At 47.8% G+C, this 21679-nt stretch overlaps 1 protein-coding gene across 3 annotated transcripts in view; it reads right to left on the minus strand.

Moving 5' to 3' along the window:
• Positions 1-278: 278 nt before the first annotated feature.
• The window catches only part of LOC134980365 (uncharacterized), a 196465-nt gene continuing 175064 nt past the window's right edge, over positions 279-21679 (minus strand). For all 3 annotated transcript variants that reach the window (XM_063947163.1, XM_063947162.1, XM_063947161.1), the window contains exons 20-24: positions 14379-14462; positions 9683-9790; positions 2894-2983; positions 1693-1836; positions 279-645 (exon numbers count right to left, since the gene is read on the minus strand). In XM_063947163.1, the coding sequence (XP_063803233.1) occupies positions 1694-1836; positions 2894-2983; positions 9683-9790; positions 14379-14462 (425 nt within the window). In that variant the 3' untranslated portion in view covers positions 279-645; position 1693. The remainder of the gene's footprint in view (positions 646-1692; positions 1837-2893; positions 2984-9682; positions 9791-14378; positions 14463-21679) is intronic.

Here is a 21679-nt window from a genome sequence, read left to right on the forward strand (position 1 = left end):
CAATGCGTGACGCCCCCTTGGTTACTGTAATTCCGGTCGGTGGCGGTTTCAGATGTGTGTCAGATTACAGTGGAAGCGGCACCACAGGGTACCATCTATGACGGTGAATTCCTACATGTGACAGCCGCGGGGGGCAGGGAAAGGGGTAATATATGCGGCAAACGGGTACTTTTTTTATGGTCTAAGTTATAGGCTGATCTTGGTTCTAGTTACGGTGCCGGGCATGTTGCGGCATCTCTGATCAAGTAAGGGGGCGACATGAAACACAAATATAAAACTTCTTGATAATAAGAAAGGGGGAACATTTATTGTAAATTAACAAAGACAACACTGCACAAAATGAATCACCCATATTTTGCTATGTGCTGTAACCAAAAGCAACAGGATTCCAACTTTGTAGTACAACTTAGGAAAGGACTATCAGGTAGGTTGCTATGGGTTACAGAACTATTATACATGAGGCCCCATGTTATACTATAAACCCTTATGAATGCAGTCACTGTAAAACAGGTGTATGACTGGTAACATTGCTGGAACACTGAAGCTTTCACTTAGGATAAAATCTCTATTTTCTTGGATATTTCTGCAGTGTCGGTATTCCCTCTCCTGTCCGTCTCCCATGTCCCATAACACGGAGATGGGCTCCTAAATAAAGAAAGTTTGTGTTTTACAAACAAGAAATCATTCTGTAACATTTTCTCTCATTGTCAAATGTATTAATTGAAATAAGTAAACCACAGTCTCTGATGCTGGATAACAGGGGGGGTAAGTGTTACTATGGTACACAGTCCCTGATGCTGTATAACAGGGGGGTACGTTTATACTATAGCACACAGTCTGACGCTTTATGACAAGTAATTACTGCGGCACACAGTCTCTGACGCTGGATAACAGGTTTTGGGGGAGGGGGGGGGGGGGTGTTAAATGTCACTATAGCACACAGTCTCTGATGCTGGATATTTGGGGGGGGGGAACTATGGCACAAAGACTCTGATGTTGGATGAGAGGGGTGGGGGGGTGTTCAGTGTTGGTATAGCACACGTCCTGGTGCCGGACAGTGTGGTGTGTGATTATAGCACATCGTCTCGGATACTGAATAACAGGGGTTAATCATTACTGCGGGCCACATTCTCTGGTGGAGGGGGGGGGGGGGGGGGGGTAGGTGTTACTGTGGCACACACTAGCTGATTATGCCACCCGTGGCAAGTTTATGGTTTTCACTAGGAAAAAGGAAGTAACAGAGCTCAGAATAATGGTGACGTGTCTATGATCCATCATTTTGTATATAAGCCCACACCTACACGACAACGGCTGGGCTCATATCGTATGATTCGCACACTGCTGCTGCTGACATTGGGCAGAGAAGGGAGGATACATATATTCCATGTACAGCATTGGAAATCATTCTGTGATGGTTACGATACACATTCATTCATGGTGATGGGTATTCAAGCAAATTCTCCCACATGTGCTATATATTCTATTCAAAATTTAAATTGACATATTACTGTTACTGTAATAAAGTAGTTTCCCAGATGTATTTGATAGAAGACAGTGTAATATGTCTAGCACTGCGATCAGCCGCACATGGAATATATGCGAGAGGATATAAGGCTGCAGACAGCAGAGGGTTGGGCAGGAGACTGCACTGTCCATAGCGGCCTGTATATGACATGGGGTATCAGCACTTACCCTATAATGTGGTGAGACCGGTGTCAGTGGGTGAGTCTGCCGGTAAATCTCTTCTGCCATCACCGGGGTCTCTGGGGGGAGAGGAGCCGCCTCTAGCATGAACCTTGCTGGGCCACTGGTCTTCTGGCTGATGGTCCGGGGATCCTATAAAGTAATATAAAGTCACATTTACATTGCAGGATTCCTATTTTCTGTATGAGCTGCTACCCAGCTTTCCATACTGATATACTGCATGCATCAGTGACCCCAGTGCACACTGAAGGGGCTTTCCGCACTGGTTTACGATGTGCTTCTCTGGACAGCCTATACAATGACAGTATATAATGCACTGATATACATATACAAGCGAGGGCAGGTTCTATATCTGAGCCCACAAATAAACCGTCTCTGCATTCTGCTACACTACAGCCAGGTTACGCCACTTCAGTCAAAGGTGGAGATGCGTCTGGTTTTCACGCGTCTCTGCTTTGCCCATACTTGTGTGCGTCTGAACCAGCGTCTGGCCCACAAGTGTACCAGCGTAAGCGCAGCGTCCGGCCCACAAGTGTACCAGCGTAAGCGCAGCGTCCGGCCCACAAGTGTACCAGCGTAAGCGCAGCGTCCGGCCCACAAGTGTACCAGCGTAAGCGCAGCGTCCGGCCCATAAACGTACTAGACTAAGCCCACTCCCTCGTCCATCTGTTTCTCTTGAGGTAAAAGGCTTCAGAAAAACAATTCTGTATCTCGGCCTCCTGCAGCTCTCTGCATTCTGACCGATGCTTTGATCCTGTACATAACAAGCAGAATAACGTTATACCTCACGTCATTCCCTGGTCCCCAGACCCCGGTCACACGATGATGACTATTACTATTATTATAGGAACCTGTCCATTTGGCCAACTACTGCCCGAGAAAGTGAGGGTCAAGGGGTGAAATGCGTTGCACTGATTTCCAAGTGAGAGCCAACGATTCATTTTACTTTTAGGTTTTGTCTTATACTGTACATCTTTGCATCAGCAACATTTGTGTCCTATACTATCTATGACAGTGAGAGCGATTTCCCAGGACAAATATACTAAGAGCTCCTATAATAGAGTGTTAGGAAAGTTTCTGGAGATTACACACAGCAATTATCTATAATACACGGCGAGCATACACAGAAAACACTGCAGTATCACAGCCGGCAATACGTAGCAATATAGGTCAATCACGTATACAATACCTTTACGTTTGCCTGCTCCAGTAGGCTGCGTTGGATCATGAAACGAGGGTCCGGGATTCTCCTGGTCCTGGTTATAGCGAGATCCACGTCCTGCAAAGTAAAAGGTCTACCGGGTCACTACATAAATCGTTAACATACAAAGACAGATGTTCCTAATCAGAGAGGAAGCAATTAAAGATTTTCCAATGTACATTCTCGGAGACAAAATGTCAAAGTCAGGAACAGTTTTGCATGAATACGCCATAAACCAGATCTTCTCTCCCCACAGGTTTTACCAACAGACATTTTCCATGAAGGCTGTTTGGAATTCACCACTAATTAGTGAGGGGATTATAGAAAAAAAAAAAGTGACTTCAATTTTCTACACGTTATCCTAAAATTGTGATCAAGTTCAAACAGTAGGAAGTGTCTAACCAGCGGAGCTTCCAAACCAATGAGGAGACTTAGCGGGAGAGACGGGCAAGTAAAAGTACAAATGACTGCAGTTATAACTGGCGTTTACAAGAGTGATAAGGATCTAGGAGGTAAAGATTTAAATGACGACAGAGCTCTACATGGCTCAGTGAGAAAGGAGTTCCATAAGGTAAGCAGTCAGAGGGAAAGGTTCACTGTATTGGAGAGAAAGCAATGGATGTTTATACATGTAGAAAAGAGGCAGTTAATATTATAAATTAAAATATTATAAAAACACCAGGAAGAAAAGGTTATCACTCTTTCCGCGAGGTACACTGGGTTCCACAGGGAATCATCAGGGTGCAGGAGTGGATCCTGACCCAGAGGCACCAACAGGCTAAAGCTTTAGACTGTCCCAGGATGCATTGTGGGACCTCCTCTATAACCTCGCCTCCAGGCACTGAGAGCTCAGTTTTGTTAACCAGTCTAATTCAGCAGCAGGCAAGAGAGAAGGCAGATGTTCGTCACATAGAACCACATTCTCATGACAGGAGAAGGGACAAGCGGCTAATGCCATACGAACCCATAGAAGGTGCGCCAGAGTAGGCACCTTTGGAACCAATGTACCTTGCAGAAAGTGTGTTAACCATGGTAAGTCTACCATAACACTCCTTTTCTGCAGCAGGGTACATTGGTTTCCACAGGGAAACATCAGGGATGTCCTAAAGCAGTTCCTCGAGGGAGGGGACTCGCCTTAGTGGATATGAGAATCTGGCATCCAAAAGGAAGAATCCTGGGAGGCGAAGGTATCAAAGGCACAGAATCTAAGAAACATGGTCACCGAGTACCACGTAGTCACCTTGCACAATTGTTCTGTGGACGTGCCACGGCGGGCCGCCCAAGAAGGTCCAACAGACCGAGTAGAATGGGCTTTAATAGCAGCAGAAGCTGGGAGACCTGCCAACGCATAACCTTGTGCAATCACCATTCTAATCCATCTGGCCAAGGTTTGCTTGTTCGCAGGCCAGACATTGGTGGAAACCAAACAGTACAAAAAGGGTATCTGACCTCCTGATGGAGGCAGCCTCTCCACATTGATACGGAGAGCCCTTACCACATCCAAAGAACTTTCTTTGGTAGACAAATCCGTAGAGATAAAGACCGGGAACACAATCTTGGTTAAGGTGAAAAGATGAAACCACCCTAGGTAGATAACCGGGTCGAGTTTGTAGAACTGCCCGGTCACAGTGAAAAATCAGAAAGGGTAGAAGACAGGACAAATCGCCTAAGTCTGACACCATCTTGCAGAGGCAATAGCCAGCAAGAATAGGACCTTGGCCGTGAGCCATTTAAAGGTCTCAAAAGGTTTAAATGGCACAACAGTCAGATCCCATGGAGCCACAGGAAGTACATAGGGAAGCTGAATCCAAAGGACACCATGAGTGACAGTATGAACGTAAGGTATAGAAGCAACTTTTCTCTGTAACGATAACGACAAGGCAGGTGTGAACCTTGAGGGAGGATAGACAAAGACCTAAGTCAAGGCCTCGTTGCAGAAAAGAAAGAATTCGGGAAGTTCTGAAACTAGAGGCATCAGAATTCTTATCAGCACACCAGGTCAAGTAAGAATTCCAAACCCTGTAATAAATCCGGGCAGAGGCCGGCTTGCGGGCCTTCACCATAGTCTGAATAACCGCCTCAGAAAAAACCTTTGGCCCTCAGGAGTGATGCTTTAAGAGCCACGCCGTCAAAGTCAGTCTGGCCAGGTCTCGGTAGACACAAGGGCCCTGTCCGAGGAGGTCTGGCCACTGAGGAAGTAGAAGGGGACGCCCTGTCGACAGACCCTGCAGGTCTGAGAACCAATACCATCTGGGTCACGCCGGAGTGATTAGAAGTAGTGTGCCTCCTTGTTTGAACTTCCATAGGACCCTGGGCAGAAGTGACACTGGAGGGAACACGTATGGCAGCCAAAAGTTCCATGGAATTGCCAGTGCATCCACGAACGCTGCTCGAGGAGCCCTGGTGTGAGATCCAAAGACTGGTATCTTGTAATTGTGTCGAGACGCCATCAGGTCTACATCCGGTAGGCCCCAACTGTCCACTAGGAGTTGAAAGACATCTGGATGAAGGCTCCACTCTCCGGTATGCACGTCCTGGTGACTGAGGGAGTCCACTTCCCAGTTTAGGACGCCTGGAATGAATACTTCAGATATTGCTGGCAGATAGCATTCCACTCAACGAAGGATTTTTGATACTTCCATCACTGCGATGCGGCTTTGAGTGCCGCCTTGACGGTTTATGTATGCCACCGTGGTGGCGTTGTTTCACCATAGTTGAATAGGCTTGTACTGTACCAGAGTCAGGGCAAGAGAGAGTGCACTGAACACTGCCCTCAGCTCCAGAATGTACATAGGAGGAGTGATTCCTCCTTGGTCCAGCTACCCTGAAAAGACTGTTGCTCCAACGCTGCTCCCCATCCCCTCAGACCGGCATCTGTTGTCATCAGGACCCAGTCGGGGATGCAGAAGGGATGGCACCTGCTTAACTTCTGGTCCTGTAGCCACCAGGTCAGTGACAGACGAACCTCTGGAGTCAAAGTGATCATGTGAGATCTGATCCTCTGAGGTAGGCTGTCCCACTTGGAAAGAATTAACCTCTGTAGAGGGCGGGAATTAAATTAAGTTTACTCTACCATGTCAAATGAAGACACCATCAGGCTAAGTATTTGCATCGCCGAGTGTATCTACACTCTGGGGCGACAAAAGAAGCATCTTATCCTGTCCTGAAGCTTCAGGACTTTGTCTGGAGACAGAAACAGTCTGTGTGTATCCAGGAGTGCCCCCCTGGTGCACCATGCTTTGAGCTGGGACCAGCGAGGATTATTCCAATTGATAAGCCACCCATGGGCTTGCAGGAAATTTACCATCCATTGCAGATGACTGATTAGGACATTGTGGGAATTTGCCAGAATCAGTAGGTCGTCCAGATAAGTCAGGATTCTGACTCACTTGCAACGGAGATGGGCTGTCATCACGCCCATGACCTTGGTGAAGATCAGATGAGCTGTAGCCACTCCAAATGGCAGAGCCTGGAACGGATAGTGGATTTTGCCAATAGCAAACCGCAGAAACTGCTGATGCGACATGGTAGTAGGAATATGCAGGTATGCATCCTGTATATAGAGAGATACTATATAGTCTCCAGGTTCCATAGCCAGTACAATGGAGCGCAGTGTTTCCATACAAAACTTGGACACTCACAAACTTGTTCAGAGATTTTGAGGTCGAGTATAAGCCAGAAAGACCCATTTGGTCCGTAAGTCTGACCGAACTGTCCGGCTTTGGTTTTACAAAAAATTGGAATAATAACCTTGACCCTGTCAGTGAATGAAAACTGCTGAATCGTGGACTGCAGAACCGCCTTTTTGTCTCTTGACCAAGGCAGGCCTGTCTTGAAAACCCGGATTGATGGTAGACAATCGAACCCAATTGGGTAATCTTGGTCTACAAATTTGCAGAACCACCCATCCGTGGAAGTCTGAGGCCACGCTAAGTGAAATGTGTGAAAGCGTGCTCTCACCACTTGAAAGGGTGAGATGGCTGCAAGTCCGTTCTGCCACTTTTTTTTTGTAAGCTGGTTAGTGGTTTTTGAAAACCACGTCCTCTACCACATGTACTGTATACGGTTGTTCCTTGTGCACAGCCACGAAAGAAGTGAGGTCTAAAAGATCTGAACGCTGGTCCAGAATACTACTCTACTTGCCCAACTAGTGAACACAGTGTCCTACAGCCGCACTAATGGATTCTCAAATCAGATAACGGACTTGTTTAACATCAATAGGTGCCGTGGCCAAATACTCAGCAGAATCACAAATGTGATTGGCAAAAAGTATAAGGTGAGAACCATTATTTTTTTTTTTTTTACACAGGCCTAACATGAGCTGTACGGCCAGGCTTCTACAGTCTTGTTACACAAACTCCAAATAAAGCAGGTCTAAGCAACACCGCTTCTGCTGTATAAACGGACTTTAGCATGGACTCCAGCTTGTGCTCAGACGGATGTATAAACGTTGTTGCAGCAGGAACAGAAATGGTCATTTACTCTGTGGTTACTTGTCCCCTGCATTAGTCTGCGGAGCCACCGCATCTGTGTTGCTATTTCAACAGAAGTCTCACTGTCTCAGTGACACGTAGCACCAGGCGTATCGGCCGGCTGAGGCTATCAGTAACCTCACGAATGGAGCCCCCTTGACATGTCACCTTCTCTTATTGAGACACCAGGACTGGCATGAAATCATCTGTTGTACGATGAAACCAAAGAAGACTACGGTTACTTTTTGAAGACCTGCAAGGTTCTTGAAATTTCCTGAGCCTAGAGGCTGCTCAAACGGCACTCAACACGGATCAGGTCTTGATGACCGACAGTCATTTCGTGCAGCGGACAATTTCCTTGCGCTAAAGGTTAGTTGTCATGCACACCGACAGACAGTAATACATACAGTAAGACAGTGAAACATCTGCAAGATTCAGTAAACGTCTATTAAGTATATGATTTACTGCAGAAAAACCCACTAACACCCCTTCCCCCCTGGCAGAGAGTTGTAGGACAGACACCCAAATTCCTGTAGAAAAACAGGAAGTTAGTATAAAATTTGTCCACCATGTGCTGTGTTTTGGAACATATATTGTACATGTTGTGCAACAGAGAAACAATTCACAGCATAGCTTAATAGTTATAACTATTGCTGAGTGAAATATATGTAATATATAAACACAGGTCTATAAGCTGAAAAGCCTGCTTTCTTTAAACATTGCTGCTTGAACAATATGTAATATATAGACACAGATCAAAGGAGAGGGTTAATAGGTTGCCGAGTATAAAGAAACCCAGGGCACAGTAGACGCTGAATAGCCTTGTTCACATCCCTTTCTAAATCAATGCTGGCTAGGGAGCGCCATTTCCTTTTGTCAGGCTTAATAGCCTACAGACTGCCCAATTTGTATTAGCCCTCCCCTGTCTGTCTGTCAGCTCTCCCACTGCCTTTCCTCCCCATGAGCCACAATGCTGTTGTACGCCTCCATGCAGGGAACTTAGCTGGCGGTCCGCGGCAGCAGCTTTCCCACTGCCTGAGAGCTGTCCGCGGCCGCTGAGACAGCAGTGAGGACCGAGCCGCGACCATGGACGCTGTGCGCGGTTGAATGCAGGGAGAGTCCAACCGCGGCAGCCGTGGAGCTGTCCGCGGCAGGGAAGAGTGTACAGCTAATGGTTAACGAAAATTAACCACGTGAGGTGTACGGGGAGCTGCAGACGCCCAGTGGCGGCAGCGTGGCTGACCGCGGCTGGGTGCTTTCATAGTACTAAAAGCCCCGTTGCTGCTGCTGTCCCCCACCCCCGTCATGACTATCAGAGATCTCCCCCTTAGCAACGCAGGGATTGGAGCTGGCGAGCCGCGACAGCAGGGTGGGGGTGGGCGCCAGTGGCAGCTGTTAGGTAGTCCGCAGCTGGCTGTACAGTGCGCTGGCAGTAGCAGTAGGCAGCAGGGGGACATGCAGTTTACAATACATTTAACAGACCCCGCATGGCGGGCGGCAGTGTGAGCTGACCGCCTCTCACCCCCGGCCACAGCAAGTGAGCGGCAGCAATGTGAGCTGCCTCACCGCTCATTACCTGAATGTGGAGGAGGCTATGACGGGGCGTCTCATCACAAGCTCTGTCCAGCTCCTTTTGCAGCCTCAGCCTGCAATCAGCTCAAAGTTGGTCTATGGCGGTGCTCCTCTCCTGAGCACCGACAAGCCAATAGCTGCAGTCAGCAGCTTCCACAATCCCAGACCCAAGCTTCTTTATAAGCTGGGAAGGGAGTGTGTGTAAAAAAGAAAAATGAAAAAGTAAAGTAAAAAAAATAGAAAGAAAGGGGAGATTCTCCACGTGTGCTCTGACTGAGCACGGAAAAAACACTGAGGTACCTTTGGGAGTATGGAGGGGGTAGAGAGTTACCAATATTTAAATGTGCCTATCCCTGCTAAGTGGATGAAAAAGTAATAATTTTGATAAACTCTTTCAATTAACATGGAGTATAAGTGAAGTTTTTAGCACCCATTTGGCCAAAGGTGTGAGCCTATCCAATGCATCCACAAACCTCAATAGATGGGTCTCCCTAATACTAACATCAATTTATCCAGGACTTGCCTATACTAGTGTCTATTCTAATTTGTATAGGAACCTGTGCTGATTAATACCACCTAAGGGCTGACTAGAGGGGTGCGAATACCAACAGAGTATAGGTAAGCAGCATACGCGTTAAAGGGTAGGCGGCTGTTCTAGATCTGGTTCTGGCTGTAATGGTTTATCGCATATACACAGTGTTTTTTATAACAATAAGGCCTCATTAATACATACCTTCAGGGTCCCGTGCTCCAGAACCACGCCGATTGTTAGGCTTGTTGGCAGGACCTCGTCTACCCAGCTGGGAATTGACAGTCTCCAGCTGTTGTAACATACGAATTACTGAAAAGTAACAAAGATGGTCATCGTCAATTACAAAAAAACACAAAACAAAAAAAAAAACTTATGAAACAATCATACATTTATAACAAAAACAGTAATCAGCAAGATATCCAGTTACATTATTCACATTTTATAAATGTCTCCACTGCTGACACGAATGCCTGGGACACGATATGGAAATAACCGGGAGATGATGATAATGGCAGCTGCTACTGTGTTCTTGGAGGAATGACCATACTAAGGGGCAGATGTATTAACCTGGAGAAGGGATAAAGAAGTGATAAACCAGTGATAAGTGGAAGGTGATAAGACACCAGCCAATCGGTACAGATTTGAAAAAGGACAGTTAGGAGCTGCCTGGCAGTCCTGCAGCAACGCTGAGTGCAGGAAATGGCGCCAGGAAGCCGCTAGTCCTGCTCTGAAGACGCACCACCTTTTTGTAATGGCGCTGGAGCTGCAGTTATATTTATACTGGAAAAAGTACCCTAGTGTGTAAAATGAGGCACCAACATCTATTTTCACAGCTGCTGGCCAGTCTACGCAGGGGAACTTCTGGGATCACCCCAAGGGGAGTCTGTGTGCCCGCCCTGGCAATCATGTCACACATTAGAACCAGGGCACCTGCAAGCTGGGTCCCCGGTTGTCACTCATTACTCTGTTGACCTTCAGGCTCTGTACTTGGGGTGTGCGGCGTGCTGCGGGTGTGAGCGTGGGAGCACAATGCCTGCAGTACACTGACCCTCAGGACCGTTGTTCTGTCAACAGGATCCAACTCAGCACCTCCAGATCACAGACATTGCTCTTGCATTTCTTTCTGCCCAGAGGAGTATTTTTGGCACCTCTCGCATACAGGCTCTGCTTTTTGTCCCTCCTTGCCGAGGCGTTGTCCGACTGTACCTGGATCGTGTGATCCTTGAGCAGAGGAGAGGCTTGAAACAGAGCATTGTAGATCACCCAAAGTTCCAGAATGTTGATCGGAAGCAGGCTTTCGTGGGCTGACCACCTGCCCTGGAACTGCGCCCCTTGGGTGACAGCTCCCCATCCTCTGACACTCACATCTGTCGTGAGGCGGGTCCAATCCTGAATCCCGGCCCTCCAAGAGATTGGAGGACTACAGCCACCACAGGAGGTAAATCCTGGCCTGAGGCGACTGCCATATCATCCGGTGTATCTGAAGATGAGATCCAGACCACTCGCTTAGGAAAGCCAGCTAAAAAGTTCTGGCATGGAACCTCCTATACTTATACAAAGATGGATGAACACTCGAGTAGGTCGGTGCCCCATGCGAACCATCCCCTGAAGTGTTCTCGCCTTGTCTTCTGGTAGGAACACCTTTTGGGCCACAGTATCCAGCAACATCCCCAGGAACAGGAGCCGCTGAGTTGGCTCCAGGTGGGACTTCTGTAAGTTGAGGATCCACCCATGGTGTGACAGAAGACTGATGGTGCAGTCGATATGGAGCAACAAAAGCTCCCTGTATTGCGCCTTTATCAAAAGGTCATCCAGATAATGAACCACATTGACCCCCTGAACCCGGAGTTGAAGCATCATCTCCGCCATCAACTTTGTGAATACCCTCGGAGCGGTAGACAGGCCGAAGGGAAGTGATTGGAATTGGAAACAAGCATACAGCATGGCAAACCGTAGGTACGCCTGATGAGGCAGCCAAATCGGAATATGGAGATAGGCGTCCTTGATATCCAAGGAGACCATAAACGCCTGTTCTTCGAGGCCAGCAATCACTGCTCGCAGGGATTCCATTTTGAACTTGAACACCCTCAAATAAGGATTCAAGGATTTCAGATTCAGAATGGGTCTGACTGAACAGTCTGGCTTCGGCACCACAAACAGATCTGAGTAAATCCCCTTGCCGCGTTGTGGTAGTGGTACTGGAACAATGACGTGGGACTGGACCAACTTTCGGATGGCCTGTTGCAACGTAACTTGCATATCCTCCAAAGCTGGTAAGCCTGATTTTAAAATTTGTTGAGGGGGGAGTACTGTCGAACTCCAGCCTGTAACCACGAGAAACAAGATCTCTGACCCAGGAAACCTGGCAGGAAGCCTCAAAGACGCGGCTGAAGTGACGCAGTCGAGCTCCCACCTCGAGATCCCCTTGGGGTGGATGGGCACAGTCATGCTGAGGCCTTAGTGGAAGCAGAATTGGTGGACTGCTCCTGAGAACTGGTGCTTCCTGGTTTTCTGGACTTACCTCTGGTGCCTCTAGCCACATTGGAGGTACCTCTGGCCTTTGATCGAAACCTGTGAGACTGAAAGACTGGAGAGACGGCCCCGGATAGGAGCGTCTCGCTGGTGGGGCCCCAGAGGGGAGAAACGTGAATTTCCCAGCCGTAACGTTTGAAATCCCATTCGACCCCAAAAGTCCATTCCCCAGAATAGGTGAGGGATTCCACACTACGTTTGGATTCTGCATCCGCAATCCACTGACGCAACCGCAAGGCCCTACGCGCTGACACTGCTATGGCAGAAGTACGAGCATTGATATTCCCAATCTCGAGTGAATCACAGAGGACACGGGTAGTGTCCTGAATGTGCTTCAGGAGGGATTACCATAGTAACCAAGAGCATATCCCCCGAGAGGCTCCCCTGAATTTGAATGGCCCAAGAATGAATAGCATGGGTCATCCAGCAACCCGCAATGACCGGTCTTTGTGCTATACCAGCTGCTGTGTATATAGATTTTAGTGTAGTCTATCTTCCTATCCCATGATCCTTCATGGTAAAGGAGCGCAGGGCAGGCAGGACCGCCTTTTTAGACAGGCGAGGCACCGAGACATCCACCCCAGGGGGTTCCTCCCAAAACTTTCTACCTTCAGGTGCAAATGGGAAAGTGCGTGAAAACTTTTTGGTCACTTGGAATGTTTTGTCTGGATTTTTCCAGACCTGTTTGAATAAGTCATCTAACACTGTAGAGTCAGGGAAAGTGACATTAGGCTCGTTTTGGACAAAGAAAAACGACTGCTGTGATGCAGCGTCCTGTAGATGGAGCTTCAACACAACCCTTATAGCTAAAATGAAGGGTTCAATACCCTGAGCAGCATCTGGAGCCCCACTAACAGGATCCAGGTCAACCCCATCATCCTATATATCATCTGTATCAGAGAATATAGCCGGCAAACCACGCTTCTGGGGACCTGCTTGAGAGGCGGGGCTGTGCATCTGCCCTAGCAGCTAAATCTGCAACAGCCTGTTGTAGTAGCTGAGTTTTCTGTACATTAGCAGTGAGCTGGGATGACATATTTGACATCATAGTCTTAAGAGACCCTAACCAGTGGGGCTCTGGACCCTCTCCCCCAGCCTCTTCACTGAGTTGTGAAGATTGACTGCATTGTTCACAGGAAAGAGTCATTAGATGGAGAGAATCTAGGCGTGACATACACTGCACAGCTTGTGTTTACTAATGTTTCACAGTAAGCACAATAGCACACACAGACAGTAATAATGCAAGCCTGTCCTACTGTATGTGAGAGGAGACACAGAGAGAGGACACCAGCACACACTGAGCTGCACAGCCCCAGTGAGGCTGTCAGCTCTCTATAATACAGTAAAAACTAATTATTGTCCTAAATAGGCCCATGATAGTGTACACAAGCGGATCTTCCCTTTGCTACACCCTGTACCAGATATCCAGCGAGTCTGTAGGATCAGGAAGCGCCGTGTGCGCTGTCTGTGGCTGCAGTAAGCTGAGGAAGCCGCCAAAACGCCCCAGGTCCCGCTCTGATGTAGCCCCGCCCCACCTCCTCCAATGGCACCAGAGCTACTACATATATCATGCTGGCAAAAGGTGTCTTTTTAAGCTTAAACCATCACACAAGTGCTAGTTAAGCCCTGTTGTGCCAGTTCTACATGGCGGATCTTAGCGGGACTCCCCATGTAAGCCGCACCCATGGTCAGCCGCACTTTGAACCGGGGTATCCCCCTAGCGGGGTTCCCGGTTTGTACTCACCACCGATGTCACCTTCAGGCACCGTTAAGGGTGTGCGGCGTGCTGCGGCTGAGACAGCCAAGGCGCAGTGTCCCGCTGAACAAACAGCCCCTCAGGACAGTGGTCCTGCAGTGGGGAAGCGGCTCTGCACCTCGAAAGGCCGGTGACCATCCCCCCCCTAGCTCGCATGGAGCAGGTATGCGGTTGCCCAGACAGCATACCGAAAATAATAAAAAGATTTAAAAGAAATTGAAGAAAACTCTTGAGCTCAGAGATGTGCATCCTCTCCTGAGGGCATTTATTTCTAAACTGCCTGTGGGAGGGGGCATAGAGGGGAGGAGCCAGCACACCCAGTGGAAGAAATGTAAAGTGCACTGGCTTCTTTGGACCCCATCTATACCCCATAGTACTAGTTTCCCCCAATATCCCTTATGTATGCTAGAGAAAAACTGTTTAACTCCAAGTAATACCAACTCCTCATTACCCACGCTGAAGTCCTGGCGGCATTCCAGTACAGGTAACCAGGATAAGCTTTAAAAGGACAGGTGGCTGTTATGGAAGATCTGGGTTGTGGCTGGAAGGATTTATCACATTTACACAGCATTTTAAATAAGTTTAGAATGAGGCCTCAGTAATACATACCTGCAGGGTTCTCTGTTCCGTAATCAGCGGGGTTTTTAGGCTGGTCGGCAGCACCTTGTTCACCCTCCTGGGCTCCAGCAGCTGCTGCAAAGTAACATATATAAAGATGGTCATAGAACATTGAAAAAGTAACTGATATGGAATAATAATAATTTATAACAAAAATAATCACCAGCAATGTATCATAAAGAATTGTTTAGTTACAGTATTCATAGTAAGTCGCCAATGACAACACTAATGCCTGGGGCACTATATATTACTGAGAGGATGATGGCAGCTGCTATTATATCCTTACTTTACATAACGTCCAACAGAGTGGTGCATTACACAGGAACAGACCTGGGTCTAACTGCGCTTACTAAACATAACGTCCAACAGAGTGGTGCATTACACAGGAACAGACCTGGGTCTAACTGCGCTTACTATACATAACGTCCAACAGAGTGGCGCATTACACAGGAACAGACCTGGGTCTAACTGCGCTTACTATACATAACATCCAACAGAGTGGCGCATTACACAGGAACAGACCTGGGTCTAACTGCGCTTACTATACATAACATCCAACAGAGTGGTGCATTACACAGGAACAGACCTGGGTCTAACTGCGCTTAATATACATAACATCTAACAGAGTGGTGCATTACACAGGAACAGACCTGGGTCTAACTGCGCTTACTATACACAGGTGGAGACAGAGCCTCTCCAATAACTCTTCTCTCCTCCCATGGACCAATATTAAGGAGTATCTATCTAGAATGATGTCATGTATAAAATAAAGAGAACATCTCGCTACATAAATATCAGATTTAATAGAAATCCACTTACACGATAAACAAACTAGAGGCTCATCCACACCTACCATAGGATGTGGGTCCAGCAATGAGAACGTCTGGCTCTGTAACGTAGTTCAGTAACCGCAGTGAGACACGGATCTGTACCACGTAACTACACACAATGATCAGATGCTGTGCTATATACTATTACTTGCCGTCTCATTTATATAGTTAAATACTGCTGTACCACTTGCAGGTTCTAGCTGACTGAATACTATATTCTACTTCATTTGCACTATTGTGAAATACAGACTGCTATTATTACATTGCACAAATATACTATAATATTGCCAGGTAGGTATTAATATAAACCTAATTAATGAACTGTTTAACTCTCAGTAATACCAACTCATCCTTATTACCCACGCTGAAGTCCTGGCGGCATCCCAGTACAGGTAAGGAAGATAAGCTTTAACCACATGCCTGGCATGTTCGCATCAGATGCAACCACACCAGCAAGTGTTTTATCTGACCTGGTCATACAGGATGCGACCAGTCAGACAGAGTGCTCGCAGCGGCAGGGTAGGGAAACTTCCCTCCGCCTACCTGCACCCTCCCCTCGGTGTTGCTGATCGGTCAGCACGGCAGGACCCCCCCACCCCGAGCGGCTGCAGACAATGGCAGCCGCTGGAAAAGGGTAAACTAACCTCCCCAAGCCATCCCCAGACCCCCCTGTGTATCTGGTCTTGGGGTTAAAAAGCAATATTGCGATGGTCGCAATGTTATTTATGTTCAGATGGCACCGATATTCCGGACAGATGTTCTGATGTTTCAGAAAAATGATATTTAAAAAAAAATATATATATTTTTTTTAAATGGAAAATGTAATCATTTTTATTTAAAAAAAAAACTAAAATCATGTTGGAGAAGGTTAAATTCAGTTCCGGTATGAATGGTCGACCATGTTAAGGTCGACAGTTATTAGGTCGACATTGACATGGTCGACACATGAAAATGGTCGACATGGATTTTTGAACAGTTTTTGGTGTCGTTTTTTCCGTAACATGACCAGGAACCCCAATTGCTGAAAAAACGTAAAATCTAATTTTTATTTTAAAAAGCAGTGACGACCATGTGCCCATGTCGACCAATAGTGGTCGACGCAATGACAGTCAACCATAACATGGTCAACCATCCAAACAGATACCGTTAAATTCATGTTCTTCACCTAATTCACTCAATTTCGGAGCAATTTTTTTGGGGGGGGGGGGGGGGGGGGGGGAGGGGGAGATTTATGGTAAGAACTTAACTTTGTTAAATCTTTCTGCAAAGTACACTGGGTTCCACAAGGATAACATCGGGGTGTAGCGTTGGATATTGATCCGAGGCACCAACAGGCTAAAAGCTTTGACTGTTCCCAGGGTACTTAGCGCCGCCTCCTCTATATCCCCCACCTTCAGGCACTGCAGCTCAGATTTGTTAACCAGTCCAATGCAGTAGCAGGTAAGAGACTACAACAGTTAGTAGCCCCATACACCACATTCTCACGACAGGAGAAGGTACCAGCGGCTAATGCCATACAAACCCAAAGAAGCTAAGTTCATCAGGGTGGGCGCCCTGTGGAACCCAGTGTACCTCGCAGAAAGATTTAACAAAGGTAAGTTCTTACCATAAATCTACAATTCTGCAGCGGGGTACACTGGGGTTCCATAGGGATAACATTTGGGATGTCCTAAAGCAGTTCCTCATGGGAGGAGACGCATTGTAGCGGGCACAAGAAACCCGGCATCCAAAGGAAGCATCCTGGGAGGCGGAAGTAACGAAGGCATAGCACCTTATGAACGTGTTCACAGAGTACCACGTAGCCACCTTGCACAATTGTTCAAGGGTCGCAGCACGGCGGGCCGCCCAAGAAAGTCCAACAGACCGAGTAGAATGGGCTTTGATGGTAGCAGGAGCTTGACAGGCCAGCCTGTACATAACCATGTGCAATTACCATTCTAATCCATCCGGCCAAGGTCTACTCATTAGCAGGCCAGCCACGTTTGTGAAAACCAAAAAGAACAATGAGCGAATCAGATCTAAGAGAATCTGTTCTCTTCACATAAATACGGAGAGCCCATACCACGTACAAAGACCGTTCTTTGGAGACCAAAACCTGGAGAGGTAAATGCCGGAACCACAATCTCATGGTTAAGGTGGAAAGACAACACCACCTTAGGCAAAAAAACCAGGGCGAGTTCTAAGAACTGCACGGTCACGGTGAAAAATCAGAAAGGGTGACCGACAGGACAAGGCACCCAAGTCTGAAACCCGTCTAGCAGAGACAATAGCCAACAAGACCTTAAGAGTAAACCACTTAAGGTCCACAGACTCAAGAGGTTCAAAACAGAGACTCTTGTAAGGCATCCAGAACAGACAAATCCAAAGGAGCCACAGGAGGGACACCCTGAGTTAATGTATGAACATCAGGCTGAGTTGCAATTTCTCTCTGAAACCATATCGACAAGGCAGAAATATGAATCTGGAGGGAGGCCAGACGAAGGCCTAAGTCCAGGCCCTGTTGTAGAAAAGCCTAAAGTTTGGCAGTGCTGAACCTGTATACATCATAATGGTTAGTCGCACACCAGGCGAAAGAAGAATTCCAGACCCTATGATAAATCCGAGCAGAAGCCGGCTAACAGGCCTTTAACATAGTTTGAATGACCGCCTCAGAAAATCCTTTGGGCCTCATTACTGAAGCTTCAACAGCCACGCCGTTAAAACCAGCCAGACCAAATCCTGGTAGACACAAGGGCCCTGAACGAGGTGGTCTGGGCGCTGTGGAAGTAGAAGAGGATGCTCTATCGAGAGACCCTGCAGGTCTGAGAACCAATGCCGTCTGGGCCACACTGGAGCGATTAGAAGTAGTATTCCTCCTTGCTTGAACTTCCGAAATACCCTGGGCAGAAGTGACACCGGAGGGAACATGTACGTCAGCCAAAAGTTCCATGGAATTGCCATTGCATCCACGAATGCTGCTTGAGGATCCTTTGTCCTTGCTGCGAAGACCGGAACCTTGTGATTGTGTCGAGACGCCATAAGGTCTACATCTGGTAGGCCCCACTTGTCCACTAGTAGTTGAAAGACCTCCGGATGGCGGCTCCACTCTCCGGCGTGTACGTCCTGACGACTGAGGAAGTCCGCTTCCCAGTTGAGGACCCCCGGAATGAACACTGCCGATATGGCTGGCAGATGGTGTTCGGCACATTGAAGGATCTTTGACACTTCCTTCAGTGCCATGCGGCTTCGAGTGCCGCCTTGATGATTTATGTACGCCACCGTGATAGCGTTGTCTGACTGTACTTGAACAGGCCTGTTTCGTACCAGAGGCAGGGCTAGTGTGAACGCATTGAACACTGCGCCCGCAATTCCAGAATGTTTATTGGGAGGAAACTCCTCCCTGGTCCACCAACCCTGAAGAGTGTATTGCTCCAACACCGCGCCCCAACCCCACAGACTGGCATCCGTCGTCAGAAGGACCCAGTTGAAGATCCAGAAGGGACGACCCCTGCTCAGCTGCTGGTCCTGTAGCCACCAGCTCAGTGACAGGCAGACCTCCGGAGTCAAGGAAACCTCTGCAGAGGGCGGAAATAAAATTGAGCATACTCCATGTCGAAAGCAGACACCGTGAGGCCTAGTACTTGCATCGCCGAGTGCATCAACACACGTGGGCGAGAGAGGAAGCATCTTATCTTGTCCTGAAGTTTCAGGACCTTCCATGGAGACAAAAACAACCGCTGAATGTGGGTGTCCAACAAAGCTCCCAGGTGCACCATACTCTGAGCAAGGACCAAGGAAGATTTCTTCCAGTTGATGAGCCACCCGTTGGCTTGCAGGAATTGTATCGTCAGTTCCAGATGACAGAGGAGAACCTCTGGAGAGTTCGCCAGGATCAACAAGTCATCTAGATATGACAGGATCCGGATACCCTGACGGCGGAGTAGAGCCATCATGTACTTGGTGAAAATTCTTGGAGCTGTGGTCAGACCAAAAGGTAAGGCCTGGAATTGAAAATGGAGGTTGCCAATAGCAAACCGCAGGTATTGCTGATGCGAAACCGCAATAGGTATATGCAGGTAAGCATCCTGTATGTCCAGGGATACCATATAGTCCTTGGGCGCCAAAACAATAGAGCGAACAGTTTCCATACGGAATTTGGAAACTTTCACAAACTTGTTCAGAGACTTGAGGTTGAGAATGGGCCGGAAAGAACCATTCGGATTCGGAACTAGGAACAGCGTTGAATAGTACCCCCTGCCTCTCTGAGCCAGAGGCACCGGCACTATCACTCCCGTGTCTAGGAGGGATTGTACCACCAGATGGAGAGTTTGTGCTCTCACCGTATCCGAAGGGACGTTTGTCAAGCAGAACTGGCGAGGGGGATGTTTCTTGAAAGAGATGGCGTATCTGTGAGTGACGAATTCCCTTACCCAGGCGTCCGAAGTGGTCCCATAACCGAGCAAACCGTAGAAGTGTGCCTCCCGCCCTGGGATTCCCCAGAGGGAGGCCCGCCCAGTCATGCGGCAGGTTTGTCTGTTTTGAAAGCAGGCCAGGCACGTTTAGGTTTGGGCTTAGCGGGTAATGAAGTGCGAGCCTGTCTCGGGTACGCCTGAACCTTTGCTTTACCTGGAGGTCGAAAGGAAGTACCCTTAGCCTTCTCGGCCGAAGGTGTAATACTAGGTAGACATGCAGTTTGAGCCGATGCTAAGTCAGCAACAATCTTATTGAGGCCTTCCCCAAAAAGTATGTTTCCCTTAAAAGGGATCACCTCAGAGGATTTTTTAGATTCCAGGTCCACAGACCAGGACCGCAACAAGAGGATCGGCGAGTCAGAATAGATGTAGTAGACGCTTTGGCCGCCAGGATACCTGCATCAGATGTTGCCTCCTGAATATAATGAGGCGGTAAATGTATGAAAGACACTGTCTAGCATTATCAGGAAAATTAGATGGTAGTTCCGCTTCAACTTCCCGAACCCAGGCCTCAATAGCTTTCCAGCCCAAGAGACCGCAATAGTAGGCCTGTGCACAGCTCCAGCAAGAGTGTAAATAGACTTCAAGCAACCCTCCACACGCTATCCGTCTGTTCCTTCAGAGAGGTGACAGGCAGAGCAGAGACACCACCAGACGGGCGACTTGTGAGTCCACCAGCAGCGGTGTTTCCCAATTTTTACTTAACTCTGCAGCGAGGGGATAACGAGCTAGCATCTTTTTAGACAGGGAGAATTTCCTTCCTTGATACTCCCAGGATTCCGATGTATGTCAACTAAGAGGTCAGAATGGGGTAAAACTAATTTAGTAACGTTCTGACGCTTGAACGTATCTGGTTTCTTAGAGGTAGCAGGAAGGTTCTTCGTCATCATCAATTTGAAGAATCAGCCTCAAAGCCTCCAAGAGGTCAGGAACATCCACTTGTGTCGCAGATTCCCCATCAGAAGCACCTGTATCAGTGTCCGAGGGGTCCGTATATGTGCAATCTTCATCGGAACGAAGTATCCAAGACATGTGTGGATTGTGAGGAAGTAATGGCCCGCTTAGATGACCCTTTGGTCTTAGGCAGGCGAGGGTTAGGATTTATCTTAGCCAAAGACCGATTTAATTGCTGTAACTGAGCGAACAGAGTATCTTCCCATGGCGGATTAACTGCAGGGACAATATGTGGCTGTAATGGCACAGGAGGTCCCATAGGGGGCGCAAGTCTAGTTACTAGCGTAGTCAGTAAATTAGAGAAGGTAGTCCACGGCAGGTTTTGATTTGCCCCCGTTGCTGCAGACTGTCTGAGGGGTATAAAACCCCCAGTACCTGAAGCCTCAGTGGCAATATTTTCCTCAGAGAAACCCATGGCATTAGCACTGCATGGTGCAGGATCAGTCATGGAATAATCACCCTGTTGAGCTGACATTATATGAAAGAAAGTGTACCTAGCAGAAATCCCCCTGGTATAGTGTGACTGCAAGCAGAGCACACACAGAGGATCTAAGAGGTATATGGTGACTGCAATACACAGAGCAAAATTCCACAAGAGTATATCCTGTGAAACACTATTATATGAAAACCCCGACGCACGTAGCACCCCTCAGGGTACAGAATATAGGGATAGCAGTATATGCGAGATACACGGAATGGAAATCACAGCAGCTACTAGCACACACACAGTCACATGTACAATGCAGAAATCACAAACAATAAAACTGCACTGGACTAGCAATACTAAGTAACTGCACTACAAAGTAATGCTATAATAAGATTTTACACTTACCGGTAAATCTATTTCTCGTAGTCCGTAGAGGATGCTGGGCCTCCGTAAGGACCATGGGGAATAGATGGGCTCCGCAGGAGACATGGGCACTTTAAGACTTTAGACTCTAGGTGTGCACTGGCTCCTCCCTCTATGCCCCTCCTCCAGACCTGTTAGAGAAACTGTGCCCAGAGGAGATGGACAGTACGAGGAAAGGATTTTTGTTAATCCAAGCGCAAGATTCAT

This window comes from Pseudophryne corroboree, chromosome 12, assembly GCF_028390025.1.
Source record: "Pseudophryne corroboree isolate aPseCor3 chromosome 12, aPseCor3.hap2, whole genome shotgun sequence".
In the NCBI taxonomy this organism is placed as follows: Eukaryota; Metazoa; Chordata; class Amphibia; order Anura; family Myobatrachidae; genus Pseudophryne; species Pseudophryne corroboree.